Raw genomic sequence first — 19177 nt, 5'->3', positions numbered from 1 at the left:
TGACATCAAACATGTGGGGTTTTTTCTTGTCATGTGTACTTATGTGGAGAGGGGGTGGGAGGTGTATTTGACAGAACACCTGTGCTTCTGAATCAGTGTTTTTAAGTGAGGTTGGATAAAATAAAATGAAATAAAATAATGATACAGGGGGAAATACACGATACATGATCGACCATGCTGTTTACTGTCAAGTCAACTTATATACACAGTTATTACAAATTTACATGACATTATATAAAACTGTCCAATGGATCCTTACTGTATTAATCAGACAATGAACCCACTAAAGTAAGCACTGGATATTTTAAACTATATCTAGCACTCCCCTGCTGTACCAAGACAAAAATATCCATTGTATTAAATAAGTAGCACCCAAATTAACCTTTATAAACAAAACATTTCTAGCCATGTGTTAGATGTAATTACAGTAGAAGCCCTTCAATAACACTGATTAAATGTTGCATTGTGACATGAGGTGAGCAGCTTTCTCTGCATCCCCCTCCTCACCCAACCCCTTTTCTCCTGAGGACACACTCAAAGGAAGCCGGGAGCTTTCTTCTGTAGCTCTGCATACAAAAGCCTACAGGAAAATGATCCATTAACAAACTGACGCCTGGAGCACCACCCTCCCCCTCCCCTCATCCACACCTCTACAGACGAGCCCTGAAGACTGAAGATCTGGAAAATTCCTCACAGTGGTATCATGTTTATTTGTTTGTTGGTTCTTTAGGATTCTGTAACTGAAATTTTTTAAATATTTGCAAGCAAACATGATTAGACAACAACGTTCCAGATTTTCTCAGTTCCACAGTAAGATAAATATGCCACTGTGCTGCAGGGAACAAAGCTAAGGCTCAGCGGTCTCTAAGAGTTCACTATTGTGTGTGCGACATGAGGAGGGTGGTCGGTTTGCAAGTATTATACAACAGGATAATGTCTTGTTTGTCAGAGAGAGCCCCATCACTGAATAGGTTTCTATATGTCAAAATGCCACGCAGCATAGAAAGCACTGATGGAGCTGCGGAGGTGGACGGCAGGAGTAGAAGAGAGGCTTAACTTGTTCATCAGCACGCTGATTAGTGATGCTCCTTTACTACCCCACCAGTGGTTACAGTGTGGGACTGACTGATTAAATTATTTGCTATAGATTTGAACTTAACTGCAAAGTGCTGGAAGAGTATGCACATGCTAGTCTGCATTCATGCATAATCAGACAAGAATTACCGTCTGGTACTTTTAGTTCTGCATTTAGCCTCAAAAAGATCTAAACACAGCTGCCAAGTATTTTTATTATTTTAAAGCAGAAGAAATGATTAGAACACAAGTAACAGCACTTAAATAAATGTATTTAAACTGCTCCACTGGCTTTAGCTTAACGCAGGGCAGGTTTAATGAATGGTGAGCTGCAGTGACAGTATGTGGTCACAGCTGGAGGGCTGTGTGTAAAACCTGCAGGAGTTGTTACATTGTCTTCTCTCTAAGACAAAGTAACAGTGGGAACCGTGTGCACCCGAAAAGCTGCAGGCACTTGAGAAGAAACACACCTTTCACACACTCACTTCAGTCTTTTGTGTTTATTTTTTTCATGGCACTTTATGATAAAAACAGATCATTTTATCATTCAGTGTCACATAAACCAAGGCTACAAAAGAATATAAAAATACAAGTTGGATGTTTGTGGTGTCATTTTTACTATCACATTAGACGAGGGTTGTTTGGTGTGACTGGCATCAGCATTTCTTATGGAAAAAAAGAAAAGCAAAAAAAGCATGATTAAACTGGCTAAAAGACGAATGCATTCGGTAAGATCTATCACTTCCAAGCCTGATGCTGCAATATGCAACATATTCATTGTGTTCAGAACCCGCTGCCCCCCTCTAGGGGAGATCCAACTTACAGCAAGTCAAGTCACAATTATAAAAAAATTTTTAAAACTTATATAAGTTATAAAAGATGAACCAGTGGTAAACATGAGACAGTGATGGCTGTGGTCACTTTAAACAAACAAACAAAAACAACGTATTGCACCTTTGACACCTCAATGAGAAGTTGCTCTTGAATTATGAGAAAGATAAAAATTAGCTAAAAAACAAAACAAAAAACTAATTCACACCAACAGCATTCAATGAAAGAATCAGAAAAAGACTGAACTAAAATATAATGAAGACAAATGGAATGCATAAAATACAACAAAACTGTACACAGAGTTAGAAAACATAAAGGCATAGTATCATGGTTTATATCACTGAAACACATCAACAAGTCCTTTTGGTGGATGCAGGATTATATTAATCTGGGTAATGCTGTTTCAGGAAGCTTCATGTAGTGTTGTCTAACAAATATCTGTACATGTCTGTGAGCCTGACAACTGCTCAGGACAAGGCACGGACATGAGGAGGCTGCCCAACGTGCACAACTAACACCAGAATGAAGTGAAAAGTCGGGACATTTAAACGATAGGCAATTCAAGGTTCAAGAAATTCCAAGTAGCATATCTGAGTTTACACTTCTTCCAGAAAGACATCAGTTTTCTACAAAGCTGAGAAGACACTATCAGTTCAGTCAAGAGCTGGAACAATGAACAGATTCACTGATGTGTACTTTAAATGTTTCCTGACTCCAGCCTGCTTTTCTTTGCGATATATAACTGCAGATTTTCTATATTTAAGTAGAGTTTTAAAAAAAGTATGAATACAATTAATATCATTAATGTTTTTAAGCGATTTCAGAAATATCACACAGTTACTCAACCTAAAACCCAAATTGATGATTTGCAGCCCTAATTCAGTCAAAATATAGTAAAAAAAAAAAAAGATCCCGAAAATTGGAGTCGGCAAAGTTACAGTATCACTATGATACCAGCCGGCACTGGGAAGACGGAAGAAATGTGGAACAATTAGAAACAACAGGCTGCAGATACTGGTGTGTCAAACAAGCGACCGCGGGCTTATTGAGCTATGTAGCAGACTATTTCATGCATTCAGTTACTGAGTTGTACACAGTATGGTCCAGTGATGAATAAGGAGAGTATAACAGCCCCCGCAGATGCTGAATTAGCATCCACTTTAAAGCATAAGCACAGAATAATGAAGGAAAGGCTGCTAGCTTCAGCCTTAAAACCTGAGCCTGTTTCTATGAACAGTTACAAAAAAAAAAAAAAAAAAAAACTAACTGACCAACGGTGGATTTCTAAGCTGGCAAAAAACTACATAATATCAAAAATGAATATTTAAAAAAAAAAGTCATAAATAAAAGCTATGACATGTTTCAATGGCATCATATTCAAGTATAATCTTGTTAAAGTCCCTGATACTTAGTGGTTCATGTAAACATTTCAGTCATTAACACAGACACAGAACCAACAGTTCAGAAGGCAGCAGCAATTCATATGTACAACACACACCAGCGTTGTGTCTCCTTCACCATGCTGGTCCAGTCACATCAGTTTGTCTTTTAATTCTTTGAGTGGTGCTGGAGAAATTAAAACTTTAGCATGACAAAGCCTGCAGCTTTAACAGAGCCACACGTTCACCTGCATGCGTGAGGGCTCAGCCACAAGGCTCGACTTTGGAGGTGAGAGAGAAAAAAGATGACGAGGGAGGCGGGGATAAAAATAGCGCACGCCTGATCGAGCTGCGGACTTCACCTGCTGCGCACAGAACAATGACTTCTTCGTCCCCTCTGAGGTCTTATGTTGTGAGGAATTCTCAGAGAAGCCCTTCAGCTCATTAGATCAATGTTCAATGACGTGCAGGAGACACAAGTAAAATTTCCACTGACATACAGTCTCTTTGTGCTCTGCCACGTCAGCAACAAGCCTCCATTTCTTTCATCTCTCTGAAATGGTGGCTTAAAAAACAAAAAACAATATCAGCCAAATTTTCTCTATAACATGTTCAATTTTTGGGATTAGTAATTAAAAAAAAACAAAAAATAAAACGTCAAGCAGCAAGATATGCTTATCACATACTTTGTCTTCTGTGCACTTCTAAAATTGGCTCAGCTATCACAACTGAGAACAGGCACTGAATGAGGTGGGTGTTGGATCACACGGCTGCTTTCATCTCATTCACAGTGATGACAGTCTCAAAATAACACAGATTTATAAAGTCAGCTCGGAATATAGGGATAAGAATTTCACAGCGCCTCAGTATTTCATGAGGCAGAGGAGCATTTGTCATGTCAGTGTGATGACTTCCACTGGATCTTTCTTGCTTTTGGACCTCTGTTTGCGTCTGAGGCGTCTCTGTGAGAGGGACGAGGGAGCTGGGCAAGCTGAAGCTGTTGCGGTGGCGACGGAGAGAGAGAGGAGGTCTGTAAGTGGGTGTTTGGGGATTTGGAGGTCTCTATCAGCGGACTCCCGTGGGGGTTTGCGTTCCCTCTCCGTCTCCTGGCGTCACCTGTCAAAGCAGCCGGCTGTGAACGTGTGATGAGCCCCTAGGTAGCTCCCACTGTAAGCCATGCTCAGACAATGTCGCGGCTCTCCAGCAAGGGCCATCTGCACAGAAATGGGGCCCTGGAGCGGCAGCCCACGAGTCCCCGGTTGGAGACCTGAGGTTAGGCTTGGGTAGGAGGGGAACACCCCCGCAGGAGTGATGGAGGCAGCCCCAGCTAGAAGACCCATCCTGTGACTCTGAAGAAAGTCCTGAGACATGTTTACCACAGACCCCAAAGCCTGGGACTCAGCTAGTGCCTGCAGCTGGGACAGGGATGGGGAATGCTGAGAAATGTGTGGAAAGCTATCTGGCTGAAAGAGCAGCTGTGGTGTGGAGGAGGTGGAGGAGGCTGGTCTCTGGATGGCTGACACTGGAGAGAGGTGAGAGGTCTGCGGCTGGGACTGCAGAGAGGAGGGCCGGTGAGGAGGTGTGGATTTGGCTTTATTGGCCTCCTTCACATCGTTGTCATGAGCACTAAAAGGGAAAGGCACATATTTCAGTTGTTATCACACCTACTGCAAAAATGAAATAAATCAAGAAATGTGTGGGTTTGTGCGTCCCTTACAGCAACATCAGCTCAATGCACTGGGTGAGGTGGTCCCATGTGTACCCTGTTAGTAAATGCAAAGCAGTTGTCCAACTTGGAGAAATCTGAAGGCAAATACGAGATGCTGCCACACACGCAGCAGCAACCTGGGATGGCCTGAAACTCAGAAAGGCATGGTCTGTAAAAGAGAAAAAAGATCATCACTCTATGTTCAACACCTGTGTGACACATTAAGTAAAGTACAGTTCACTACCGTCTTTTAAACTCACCCTGCAATGAAACCTCCAGGAAGTAGTGTGTGTATTTCTCCATGAAAGCCTTGGTCTTGGAGAGGGAGGACAGTGGCCAGCCATTGTAGAGGTCGCCCTCCTGCACTGAGGCATGGAGGTAGTAGTCAATAAAGTGGGCGGGTGTGGGCATACACAGATTCCAGCCAAAGGTCTCGAGCAGCAGGAGCTCCATTTTGATCAGATCCTTCTTGTTGAGAACTATGTTTAGGCTGCACATGAACCCCAGAGAGTTCAGCTGCTCCAGTTTGGGGACCCGGTCCTCCTTCTCCTCAAATTTGCCTGCAAAGAAACAAAGATGTAGCGAGGGTGGCTATAAAACTTTAGTTACACCTTCAGACTTTAGAGCCATAAAGACAAAAAAAAAATAGAAACATCCAATATTTATTTAACTTATGTAACAGTTTACATATGTATTCAAGGAGGCAACCTCTGTATTGCACTTAGCTTGCAAGTTCTCAAAAATATAAAGCATTACACTAATGCAGAAGACTTTTAGCTATGGTTTTTGTGTTATGGGTAAAGATTTTGAACAAAAAAGTCTTTAACATCTTTAAAAATATATAAAAAAATTTGTAGGCTTTAATGGATTTATAAAATATGAACCAACTCATTTAAACGGTCATTAGCTGCACCTCTTGTGGTGACAAAAAATGCAATTCATAACTAACATCATCTCATGTACTGAAGAAAAGTAAGTAAGAATGGAAAATGTGAACCAGAATGAGTTGCATCTGTTAAAGGGTGTTTAAAGAATGTTTATTAATTGTTTTCCCTCTTTTTAACAAGATTACCATCATGTGCAGCAGGTTTACGGTTAGCTCTAAAGCAGTTTATTACCTACTAAGAATTTGCAATTAAGTTGGCTACTCCCGAACATCTGGCCATAGAGCAAAGTGATTATACTAATAAGCCCAGGGAGGCTTACAGTGGACCATAAAAGGACTTTCTATGAAAAACACGGTCAGCTCAATCCTCAGTACTTTTGTCCCTTTGTCTCACTCGCAGACATTAGAGAATCGTCATTTTTGGTGAGCCCCCCTCCCTGTCCTAAGACTTCCTGCTTTCCATAGCAACAGCCCTGAGGCCTCTGGGGTCCATGTGACCAATGAAGTGGGGTGTTTATGCCTTTAATCCAAGGGTCCAACAGGCCTCTTCTCAAACATTAAGAATGAGGGCGAGGAGGGGTCGGGTTACACTGATACAGACTCCCTTTAAAGCCTGCAACAAACTGCATGCAGCTTTTACTACTAACTTTCAATGGAAGTTGCTGGCTCTCAAAATCAGAGCTCAATTTTTTTTTAATACTGCTTCTAATTATTGGGAAGAAGCCTTGGACATTTAGCTGTGCAATAAGACACTTTAAATTTAAACAAATGGGTTACGGGATGAAACATAATGTAGCTATAAGCAGTTTTTAAACAAGTATAAGTCCTCCTGTGGACATACAAAAGTGGATCCTAGCAGATAAATTACACCAAAAATATTGTCAATGATTACAACATAATACTCTGCAACAAATGTTTTCATACTGCTTAGACCTGATAAATAGGAACAGATCAAGTTAATACAGTTTAGTCTAATTGAGAAGCACCTAAGAGAAGCATTCAATAAATAAATACATACATAAACACATAAATAAATCAGTACTGTATTACAGACAAAGAAACAGAGAAAAGGTTTCTAAACTAGATTTAATATTTCTTTGGCCCTGGCAACAGGACTGCATGTGATCGTGTTGCCAGGGATCATTTGCAAAAAAATACAGTTAACCCAATAGCTTAACAATAAGCCAATATTAATCTGATTAATGAATTAATTTTTTAATTTTGAGGACCACCAGACTTGCCACGTTTATTAAAGCATATTTATGTCTAAATGTCCGATTTGCTCTCTCTTGCTTTCTTTATAAGGATAGAATTTACATAATATAACATTGAGAATAAAAATTTATTTGCAGACATTTCAATAATCAAAAATACATATTTTTCCTGCCTGGAGACAAAATGTTACCCCATTATATCACGCTGGTAGGATTAAAATGTTACACTTCAGCTTGGCGAAAATATGCATTAATCCGAAAACTCAACGAAAACTCTCTGCAGGAGTAAATCTTCTAATCTAAGACAAGGCCAATGAAACACTGAAAACAGGAGCTTTACTAACCTTTCCCAGCTACAGTTATAAGCAAACAGCAACAATTACCTGATACTGTCATTGTCTTCAACAGACCTCATTTTCATATTTGAGCCCACGTCTAGTAGAGCGTCTTGAGTGTCTTCCTACAAGTATAAATTTTATCACCTATGCTGCAAACCACCATTAAGCAGGGGAAGGAAGAGAGAGGGAATGGGACTGGCAGGCCAACATGCAGGGATGTGGGGGTGAGACAGTAATTAGTAGAGAAGCAGTAATCGTGTCTATCAGGCAGAACAGGAAGCACAAAGAAACAGCGCTGTTTTACAACCACTCAGATTCAGTCCATGGCTCAGTCCACACTTGTCCCATTCTCTCACCCTCATATCCTTTGGATCAGGTCCCCGTCTGCTCCTAGACTGCTATGTCCACACAGACACTGCCATAAAAAGGCATCACTGCCCCCCTATCCCCACATAACCCCAGTCTCTTTGATCCTAAGACACACAAGTCAAGCTCCTTATTGTGTTCTGTGCTTATTCCTTTGGTTTACAACAATGAGTGTCCAAAAATAATCTTCAGTCAAACCTGCCAAACCATAACAAGAGTTTAAACCAGAAACAGGTTTAAGTTAATATCATGGAGATTACAGTGTGTCATTTCAATAAGTGAACACATCATCAAAAAAAACACAGGATGGTGAATAAATTCACTTTATTCACCCACCCACTCCTCTCCTGCAGTCTGACAGCATCTGAATATAGCAACTTAGTGTCTGAAAGGCCATCCTCGTCATTTACACTTCATATTAAACAAGTCTGAACTACATGCAATCACAGTAACAGATAGGCATGATCAAGATTAGCACATTTCATGCTTCTCTGCGTGCCTCAGCTCACTAGAGAATAACCCTTAACAGCCATAACATATACATAATAAGAGTGTCTCTCACCAACTCGGTTTCTGATTTGCAATAAGATTAAGACATTCTTGTATGATGCATTGCTGCCATTCCCAGTACACGAGAGCATGTTTCAAGAGGCTGTGTGAGGAAGGGTTCGACTGTCTAAGCTAAACACATACTGTGATACTGTGCTTAGTGGCGATGACAGAGTCCTCCTCTTGAACAAAAAAGTTTAATTATACTTCACTAGATTTGACACACACTTGCAGCAGCAAGTCTTTTTCATGTGTGGCAAATACAGTGTAACATAGCTCTCTCTCCATCACAGACATGGGTGGGTCTGAGGAATCTTGTTCTGAATGACAGAAAGCCTGCACCATGACAGAAAGATGAAATCAGAAAGCCTACAACTAAGAGTACAAGTAGCTCCTGGTTCTATTAATTCTGAAGTACAATAAATCAGACCAGTTACCATTTGGAAATGTTATCTAAAAGAGCACTAAAAATGTAACTATACATTATCCAGCCATCTATTCATAGCTTTTTCTGATTAACTAGCTTTAATTAAGTTAAATATTGAAAAATAGCCAATGGGTTCCTCAAAATTGAAAGATGTTGTTCCCAAATTTCACATTTTTATCCAAACAGCAATCAAAAATGAAAACGTATATAATTTCCTCTAACAGAAGGCTTAAGTCATTTTCACACATACAGTGCGGCCAGGAACTATTTTTGAGATTAACAGGTGGAGCGGTGGTGGATCGGACATTAAACAAACTTCATGTTTCCAGCAGAAACTCTGTGACATCAGAATACCATTTCTAAGATTTCTAGGATCATAGTTTTTGTTCCTCCTACAACGGCACCTAAAATCTAACACTGCTTTCCAGGAGCCAATGGACAAGATGAACTACCGTAAGAAAATTACTTTAGACTAATTTGAGACATTTTTCTTAAAATACTATTTAAATCGTTGATTACTTACCTAAACTGTTGTTATATAAAATTGTTGTTAAATAATAAATATCCAGAGCTAAATAGCATTATAGAGTCATTTCCGTCTGTTTTAAAAAATTAAAAACAAAATCAAATGTGCAAAACCGTATATAGCACTACACTGTTAAATCCACAAGTGTACACAAACCAGTACTAATGATACATACAATCATACAAGTACTAATCACAGTGTTTGGCTTTGTAAATTGTATCATATCTACTCACTGCTATTTTATTGGGATAACAGTGTGCCGTTTCACTGTTGCCAGTATGAAAGAGATGATGCATTCCTCTCCTGTGAGTTCAGCTCACCTGGAATGCAGACGGCTACATGATTGTATCTCAAGTCAGTAAGGAGTATAGAGTGACACTCCAAGGGTTTTATTTAAAAGCTTTCTTTTTCATCTAAACCATGTACTTCTCCATACAGAGCAACTACAAGACACCTATTATTTCTCACAGAACACACTGGTGATAATAATGATGAGAAAATGTGGAGCAAGTTGTTAAAAATATTCAGACTTAATGATGTGTGTCACAGGTTAAGGTTAGGAAGAGGTAAGACCAGGATGCAAGGCTTCCTCCCAGGTGTGTCATTTGAAAAATGGGAGTTGGGGGTGGAGATGGAAAGCAGTTTAGAGTGATAGGGGCTGTTAGAAAACCTGATAGTTGTACTCTCACATACACAGGACTCATTTTCTGTTTCACTCCATTTTGCTGACAATGTGCAACTCTACCAGTTTTTGATCAGCCTTCAAACTTTCTTCACCTGGTAGTTCTCCACCACATCTAAAACTATTAAAGCATCTTTCCAGATTTCTTGGTGAAAATCTAAATATATATTTGAAAAAGGACACATTAAACCAGAAGCCCTGAATGACAAAAAAAAAGACTTTATACACAACAAAGCTTCAGATAAATCGACCAACAGCCCTGTGGTACATGTGAATGACTTCCCAAACAGGATTTCTTACTGCTATCAATTAATGCTGATAATCTGTCATAAATAAAGCTCACCCTGCTTTCTCTCTTCAACTTGACAGCCATGAAGGAATTTCCCCTGTTCTTTAAACACAATGTATTTGTCGGTTCATCTTTCATTGGCAGGGAAAAATTGGTCACAGCTCCATCACAGAACCTCTGTGTTAACACCCCAGGTTCTGCCAGCTCTTACAATGTAGACCTGGGCAGACCCCTGACCCCTGATGCTGAATGGTTGGGTGAGCGGGGAGAAACTGAGAAGACTCAGTCCTGCGCGTGTGTGTGTGTGTGTGTGTGTGTGTGTGTGTGTGTGTGTGTGTGTGTGTGAGAGATTGTGTGGGGGGGATTCAGAGACTGACTGTATGAAATGCCATGCAGTATGTGTGGTGACACAGGTAGTTCGTGGGGAGTTTCAGGCATTGCACAACAAAACACAAAATTCGACTAAATATTGACATTTGCCTGCAGTTGGGGGTTATAATTATAAAAAAAGATCTCAAACAAAAAGATGAACTGCCACATCTGTTTATGGATATTTTTAATAACATTTTCAAGAAAACTTGTGGAACCGTTCAATCAGAATCACATATTTGGACAGAGAGGGAAGTGGGTCCCCTATTAATCAACATTTTAGGGTACCCCACCGAGTGGTTCAGTTCTAACATGTCCCATTTTGCAGGCTACCACCTCTCCCTCCCTTTCTACCCTGTTTAACATCAGCAGTCAACCTGCCTTTGAAGTACCGCTCCACTCATTTCCCAACCCCCTCAGGGATGTGGGAGTGCTTTTTACTGGCTATCCTGTCCCAGGACTGGCTCTCTCTGCCCGACCCTGACAAGGTGAGAGAACGAGGAGGAAACAGAGCCAGCAGCAGCAGAAGGTAAAGGGACATTACCAGAACAAGCCAGTTTTATGTCTGTGTGTTGGTGGTAGTAGTGGCAGCCTTTTAATGGCAAACTCTGAAATGGATCAGACATGAATGTGGATTTTAATGAGGTGACCACAAGAAAGGACTCGGTGGGTTTATCACAAGGTTGCCACAGCAACCATGTCCTCTTTTAGTGACATTAGCTTACGGCAAATCTCTACCATACACACACACAAACACACGCCTGCACACACACAACAGCCTGCACACACAACAACCTCCACCCCTTGGAGTGTGCTCCCCTCCCCCTCTATGGGAAGGGTCTGGCTGGCTGGCTGGCTGGCTGGCCTGCTTGCATTGACTGGCTTTTGTTTGAGGCCTGACTCGGAGAGCATATGGCAGGTGCCCCTCGGCACACAGTTCCTCCCCACCCCCGGGCTCCGACGCCTATGTAAGTGCACGCTGTAGTCTCTTTAGTTGTGCCATTTCACAGGATGCTCTTTTCTTGTAGAATCAGAATCAGAAGACTTTATTTATCCCCAAGGGGCAATTAACAAACAACAGAGCAGCATAACGTTGAAGATAAGGACAATAAGAACAGGCAATAAGAGTTGTAGGGCTCATGGAACAAAATATATGAAAACCACCTTCAGCGAGAGCTTGTAACTGAGATTCACTCAGGAGAGTTCACCTGTCCTGATCAGAAAAAAAATGTCAACAAGACTGATGTATCACTGCAGGACTTCAACACAACAGATACTTAATTCTGAGGGAATATATTGGCTTTCTTCTCAAAATAAAAATCAGCAGTCAATAAACCTCATTTCCACTTACTCTGTTTATAAAAAACTGACCATAACCTTACTACCACAAATGAAGAGGAGCTCATCCTTGCGCAAACACAAGCACTCACAAGTTCCCACAAAAAACACAGATATAATGGAGAAACAGGATTAGGCAGTGACTGCTGAGAAGTATGAAAGAGGTACTGATTAATTAACAGAGTTTGAAAGCCAGGAGAGTTTAAAGAAAGACAATGTATGTGCCTGTCAAAGCCAGTCAGTGAGACCTGGGGAGGTTGTTCAATAACTAGGCCAGATTCCAAGGCACAGATGAAAACCCGAGACAACTTTGATTGAAATGCACTTTCAAGCCCTCATCAATCATGACAGAGACTCCCTCAAGTCCTGGAGGAGTGAGAACAGAGAGGAGAGCAAGAGAAAGCCTTAGTATCTGAAAGCCACAATCAAAAGATTTTTTTTTAAATTGATTAATTATTAGTGATTAGAAGGATAACCTCTTTCCAGGTTGAGTTGATAATAATTATATCACTAAATTAACAAACTCACAAAGCTATTCTTGGATTCTCAGGAGATTGATTTAAAAAAAAAAAAAAACTCTTTCAAGTCTTATATTCAAATTTATCACACCACAGAGACTTCTGATTGCAAAAGCGGCATGTATGCGACTCCATACACACACACACACACACACACACACACACACAAACTGAGCCCTCCCAAGTGAACGGGCCCCGTTCCAGACTCTTACTCTGACAGCATCATTAGTCTAATTACCCATGATGCCAAGGGCTACATTAACGTACAGAAATCCTCACAGTCTGTTAATCACCAGACAGGCATACAGACACTAATAACTACCACACAACCTACACCCTGAATCTGCACTAGGGGGGAGGGGGGGATGTTGATTAACACACCTGCTTTACACAAAACAAAAAGAAACATTTTTTGACTTCAGAGCAGAAAAGCAAATTGTTACTAATCAAACTAAACCACTACTTCACTCACTTTTGCAGAAACAAAGACAACTTGAAAATCGATGCAACTACAACCAAAGCATTCACATCTGTGCACACTGATGCATTTTTAATAAGTTTGGAAGAACAAAGGAATTCTGTGATGGAAAACATCCCTCTATTAGCAGGCTCAAATCACAGCTGGATTTGGTCTTTGTAAGTGTTTGCTGACAATAAGAAAGCACACAATATCTCCATATTTTCTCTGCTGATCACAGCAGAAAATTGCCATTAGAGAGTGAACAACTAATGGTAGTAAATTAGATTTGTATTGGGATGTTGGGTAAGCTGGAATTTGCAATCAATTAAATGAGTTTTGTTTTTTTAAACAAAATGTTTTGCAGCTTTAATTAGAGGACATTTTAACCTCAGAAAGTGCAACACTAGTTCATCTCAGGCTCAAACTGAAGTAGCCACTCAGATCATATTACAACTAGCATCAAAGACAGAGATAAAGTTCTGCAGGCATGATCATAATCCCAACGGTTTCTCAAAAACAATGGAACCATCATGCTGTCACATTGGAAACCTGGTTTTATCTTAAACCAACACATTGAACAGTAAACTGTCAATACGGTTCAGTTAGAAGGTGGAGCTGGAAGGGGAAAAAGCATCTCTAGAGTGTAACTCAAAATAGCTTAGTTGCAGGAAGTGTTTCACCTTGTGCCATCTGTGCACAAACCACAGTCAAAGCATTTCTTTTAGCACAACAGACTCACAGTGCAACCATTGTGTAGTTACAAGATGACATATAACACTTTTTAAGATGAAAACATAAACCTTAACCTGAGTAAAGGTTCCTATCAGATTAAAGCTTAAGAAAACCATTTAGAACATCAATTAAAACTTTCATCTACAAAAAAAAAGAGTTTTAAGAAAGAAAATCACCATCATGCTTCTTAATATGTTCATATGGTCCTTTTTATGTTAGAAGACACAAGCGAAAAAGCACCACGACCAAGCGTTTTTTTTTTTTACATTTACTGCTCTAAAACACAGAGTATCAAAAAACACAGATCCAAACAGCCATGGCTTCATAAATAAACTAATTCCAATCAACTTGAAGAGTGGGGCTAACTTGTGAAAGATAGAGAAACCTTGTTCTCCAACACGAACAGCAGCCCATTTATTACCTGTGTGATAACACGTTCAGCTATCAAGAGGTGTGAAATGACCTCTAATCCATTTAAAAGCATGATGGGATTATTTTGAGATTACATGTAAGGATTTTATCAAGGAAAATATTTTTTAAATGCCTGGAATATAGAAAAAGCATGGGGCAAGTTTTGAGAAAATAAAAAGCTGATTCTGAACTTACTAGCTAGCAGCAGACAGGACAGAGCAATGATGTAGAGCTGCCTGACAGCCACGTCATAGTGGTCCATGAACAAGTCCAGCAGGTAGACTGCCAAGTGACGTGCTGTAGGACATAGCTGGTAGCGATTACTCAGGATGGCCAACAAGTCTGCAAAGTACCGTCGCATGCCAATCTGGGGAGAATGGGCCCGGTAGGCCGGCAACTTCAGCTCCTGAAGAGAGAAAAGATAACAGGGATGTTAATGACGGGGTGTAAGAGGAACAGGGTGGGCAGGAAGCAGTGATGAAAAAGCATGCGGGTCGAAAAGAATATGCATAATAATGGTGAGCCATGCTGACTAGATTCACTACTGTCAGGAGAGTGGTGGGTATGATACTCATATTAAGAAAGGAAATTATTTTTATACCAAAAACTTTTGATTATGATTCAACCCTGGATCCGTTTCATTTAATTCACCATTGGAGCAGAAAACTGGAGCTAATCTGGGTCATTGCAGGGGTCTCTGAACAAAGGGGTGAGGGTTTGTGTGTGATGAGTTGTGTATGTGGTATGGGGAGGGAAGGGGAGGGCCTCCAGTGGAGGTTGAGTGGTAGATAGGATTAGGTTTCACCCCTAGCCCATCTCCTATTCATGTTCAATTAGCTGCATGTGTTTCAAAGTGGAATGAAGACACTTGGGGGCATTTGCATTGAATCAGCATTGAGTATCTTCCCAATCAGCTACAGAAAACTGGAGAGAGACCAAGTTTCTAGTTTCAAAACCTGCCTCGGAGTAAGAAATAGGAGACATTTGGAACTGCATGTACACAGAACAGCTATTCCCCCTGAATTCATGATACTAATACTCGAATATGTTTTTATGTTTTTTTGGATGCATAAAAACAAGGGCTTTGGGATTTGATAAGAGATCAAGGATTGCCAGATTAATCTCTTTAGCGCCAGCAAGGAGTCCTTAAAATAAAGGAAAAATATCCACATTATGTCGGGACTGCTGTTCAAGAATATCCCATAGCTTAGGTTGGATCAAATCGTCCAATCTGACTAGTAATCAGTTGTTATATATCCACAAACCACTGCCTTCCATTCTTGTTTATCATTCTTCCATTAAAATAAATCACAAATTGGAGGGCAGCAGCTAAAAAACCTGGCAGATCAGCCAATACTAGTATCAACCGTTTCTCTGAAATGCACTGATGGAAATGTGTACTATTATAGCCGACACGCTGCACAAAAATTATTTGCTGTGAATGCAAAACTTTAAAAAAAAAGTCTTCAGACTGGCACTTCAGTGGAATTCAAAAATAAGCAGTACCCCCTACCAAATCAACATAGCAACACCAACCCCCGGTGCCATGACCTATCATATCAGCCAGTCCTCCCCAAACTCTGCTCCATCTGTCTGTCTCGGGGTACAAGGGCAGCAGGAGAATGGGGGTGGATGTGAAAAGAAGGGAGGGCTCTGGGGGGGTCTGCGAGGAGTGCAGAGGAGCCTTTGTGGGGGATCCGCACCATAATTAAGGATTCCACAGCTGCCTACTGATTTGCATGTCTGATAATTTGCCACATGCTACACACCACCGCTATCTCCCACATCAGGGCATTATCGCTGCAGCACACATCATTAAGGCTGGATGAGACTGTGGGGGTAAAGGCGCCATGCAGGAAATGTGAAGACCGCGTGAGGGCCTTTTTACGCACGGTTCTGACACTGACTCACCAATCTTTTCCATTACAGGTTTATGGAAATTTACTATTTCTGAAGACATAAAACAACCAAGCAACTGACAATTATTTTATTTTTTTTGGGGGAAAAAAGATTTACTCTAGATTTTAAATGAGTTGTTCTGTTTAGAGAAATGTCAGCTTTCAAGTCATCTAAAAGCAGCATTCTTTTTTCATCTGGCATGGTTAATGATCCATAAGTTAAACAGTCATTTCAGCATAAAAACAGTTTAGTCTTGAGAACAAAATCTGAAATCTTGAGGTCTGTTCAAATTCAAATGAAAGTCTTATGGTCATTTATTACATGTAATCGGGGGATAACAGTGTACCCATGCTTCAATTTGCATTATCTGGTTTAATCCTCTTTATTGTACTATTATTACTTAACTTGATTCTTATCTACTTTTACTACTTAAAACCCAATGTGATTTTCTATGATCTATTGGCTTTCCTATATATCTTTTATTCCCAATATGGCCTAGGTAAAGGAATGATTGTAAAGAAATTCCCAATTTTCTTTGAAACAACTGTAGTGCGTTTCTACATGAAGACATCTAGTGGTATCTGCGATCTTGTGTGGATGACCAAGACTCCTGTGAATTTGGGTAAAAGATTCAAGTCCATGGCAAGAAAAAAAATGTATAAAAAAAAACAAAAAAAAAAAAACACTACAACTGTCTACAAATCAGTTGCCTGATCAAAATAATTTAGAAACTGAGAAAAACCTGCTTTGAAACTGTCTAACTCACTGCAGTACAACACAGGCAGGTTTGCACAGCATCCACCAGGTATTCCTGTATTGTAACTAGATCATTTAGTGCTGCATATCATACTGTGGTGAAAACAGTTGCTTTAGATTTGACTAGAAACACTTGAGACGGACAGCATGTCTCTCATTGTCACAGATGAGAAAAGAGTGGGCGTGTTGTTTTGTTTCCAGCTCTGCATAAAGACTTTCAGTGTAATTGACAGCTCACTCTGAGTCAGACACTGTCCAGCATGCGTAAACTGATTCAAATGCTATGTAAGCGTGTGACTCATTACATGCAGCTCACAACCACCCGATACGCTACACTCCTCATTCTACACACATTCTTGCGATTTGTGGCACATTTAAGATACCTGATCTTCTAAACCTGAGCTCCATCACTATGAAGATGAAAATGCCAGCAAAGTGACAGATGTCTCCATTAAAGTGACACATGGGGAAGAAATATGATCACGCTCTGAGGTTAATTAAGATGTTCTCAATTAATGAGCCTTAAATCCTCCATGTAATCTAATTTAGACTATGTTTAAATAGACAGCAGGACCGGGTAATTATATTTTCCTCGCAACATTACATCTTGTCGTGGAATATCAATACAGCTCAGGGTCTGATTCAAATGCGTGCCACAACTGCTCAAAAAAAGAAAAATTACTTTTAACATTTTCTTCTGAAAATCAATAGTAATCACTTGGTCTTTAGAACAAGGCAAAGGGTGCAATTAAAAAACTAAAACTAAACACTTATAATCCATTTGAGTAACAAATTTTGGCAAAGCTGCAGTTGAGAGTTTAACATCAGTGTTTGTTGACTCACTGTTAATCACTTTAATTCACGGATTTGATTAGGCAGAAGTAAAACTGTCAATGTTTGCTGGCGTTTTTCTAGATTTCCTCTGAGCTGGTGATAAAGATAAGCACTGCACTGCAGTGTGTAGCAAGTTTTTTGTTTGTTTGTTTTTTTTAATTCACAGACACTGTTGATTTTGGCCTCACTGTTTGAAAATGTCAGCTGCAAAAGCCTAGTGCTGTGAGGAGAGGTGGGGGGTTACTGTTTTTAAAGGTGAATTTAAGTTATCCTAAGCGCAAGCAGTCAGAAGAAGGTCGGCAAAATAAAACTTCCTGTTAAAACAGAGCTTAGTTCAGACAAACTCACCTTAATGCGGAGGGACTGATGGATATCTGCAGCTAACTGATCCTTCCACCATTCCAGCTCCCTCTCCATCTTTCCTAGTTTTACCTGCTGAAAGCAAAATCAGACAAAGTTCAGGTACTTGAAGAAAGAAGCAAGGCCAAGCCAGTATAGCCACCACACTGAAAGTTGAGACTATTTTTACCACATGAGAGGAAAGAAAGCAAAGCTGAATTTAAGTCTTTCTACAACTGTTCTCTTTAATTTAAAATGTAGGATTAGTAAGCTAGCTGTTTTGTTCTCGTTGACAGTAAAAAATAAATAAATAAATACCCTTTCGAGGAATGCGTTTTTGATAAAGTTTTTAAACACCTTTATCTCGCTGCACAGGTCTATTTCCCCGCATAGGCCATTTTCTGTGTTCGGAAACCTAATGGCTCGGTTAAATGCCCCCTTCGACCATGCTGTAGGTCAGTCTCATCAAAGCAGCCTTCCATAAAATCTCATTTTTTTAACGTGGTTGTTCATCGCGAAGGCAAATCACCAACCAGTCCTACATTTCAGTTATGACTGAAAGCGATTCTACACCACGAGACTGCGGCCAAACAGACGGGCTTTAAGTTAACTGTGCCCACCAGGCTCAGAAATACTGAGCTCATCACAAACTCAGATTATTTTTCCGGCAATCAGCAACAAAGAAAACTTTTTCTTTCTTTTTTTAGTCTTGGTAGTTATCGCCTGTTTCACTCACCGCTCCGTCGGGAATGCCCCCCAGACCCCTTTGTCTCAGTCCGACATCCTGAACGACAGAACTCCGCTACGGCTCAACTTTGAGTAAGACCTCTTTTTGTCGGCGAAAAAACAAAGTTAATAACACAAAACAGAGTAGGTGCCACCGTTAAATCCCACCGACAGGCCTTCGGGTTCCCCGTTTCCCCCAAACTGTTCACACTTTTCCGAGAGAAACCACTGAGCCGTTTTCTCTCCGGTGGCTTCGCTGTTAACAAAGTAGCCTCTTCGGCTCAGCCAGCTGCTACTGTTGGTCTACAGAGCTCGTGCGCTAGACGTGAGGTTCCTCCCCCAGCCTGGGAATTGTAGTCTTTAAAGGTCACCGCTAGAACTACAAACGGCTACAGTTCAGCAAATGATCTCATTTCATTTATTTAATATACAAAATGTTAACGAATGCATATTATATTATATTATATTATATTATATTATATTATATTATATTATATTATATTATATTATATTATATTAAACATTT

At 40.3% G+C, this 19177-nt stretch overlaps 1 protein-coding gene across 2 annotated transcripts; it reads right to left on the bottom strand.

The window, feature by feature from the left end:
• Positions 1–1559: 1559 nt before the first annotated feature.
• On the bottom strand, positions 1560–18941 carry ccnjl (cyclin J-like). Of its 2 annotated transcripts, none has more exons than XM_082508541.1 (6): positions 18662–18941; positions 17935–18021; positions 14293–14503; positions 5253–5552; positions 5002–5161; positions 1560–4910 (listed from the first exon to the last, which is right to left on the bottom strand). In XM_082508541.1, the coding sequence occupies exons 2-6, from the start codon at positions 18001–18003 to the stop codon at positions 4397–4399; spliced, it is 1254 nt and encodes a 417-aa protein (XP_082364667.1). In that variant the 5' UTR covers positions 18004–18021; positions 18662–18941; the 3' UTR covers positions 1560–4396. The 2 variants fall into 2 exon arrangements, with proteins under 2 accessions (XP_082364667.1, XP_082364668.1); XM_082508542.1 differs by having other exon boundaries at positions 17935–18018.
• Between the last annotated feature and the right edge of the window lie 236 nt (positions 18942–19177).

The sequence above is a fragment of the Aulonocara stuartgranti genome (assembly GCF_965226115.1).
Source record: "Aulonocara stuartgranti genome assembly, chromosome: 2".
NCBI lineage: Eukaryota > Metazoa > Chordata > Actinopteri > Cichliformes > Cichlidae > Aulonocara > Aulonocara stuartgranti.
The sequence above is the reverse complement of the archived record's forward strand: the minus strand, read 5'-3'. Positions and strand labels throughout refer to the sequence as shown.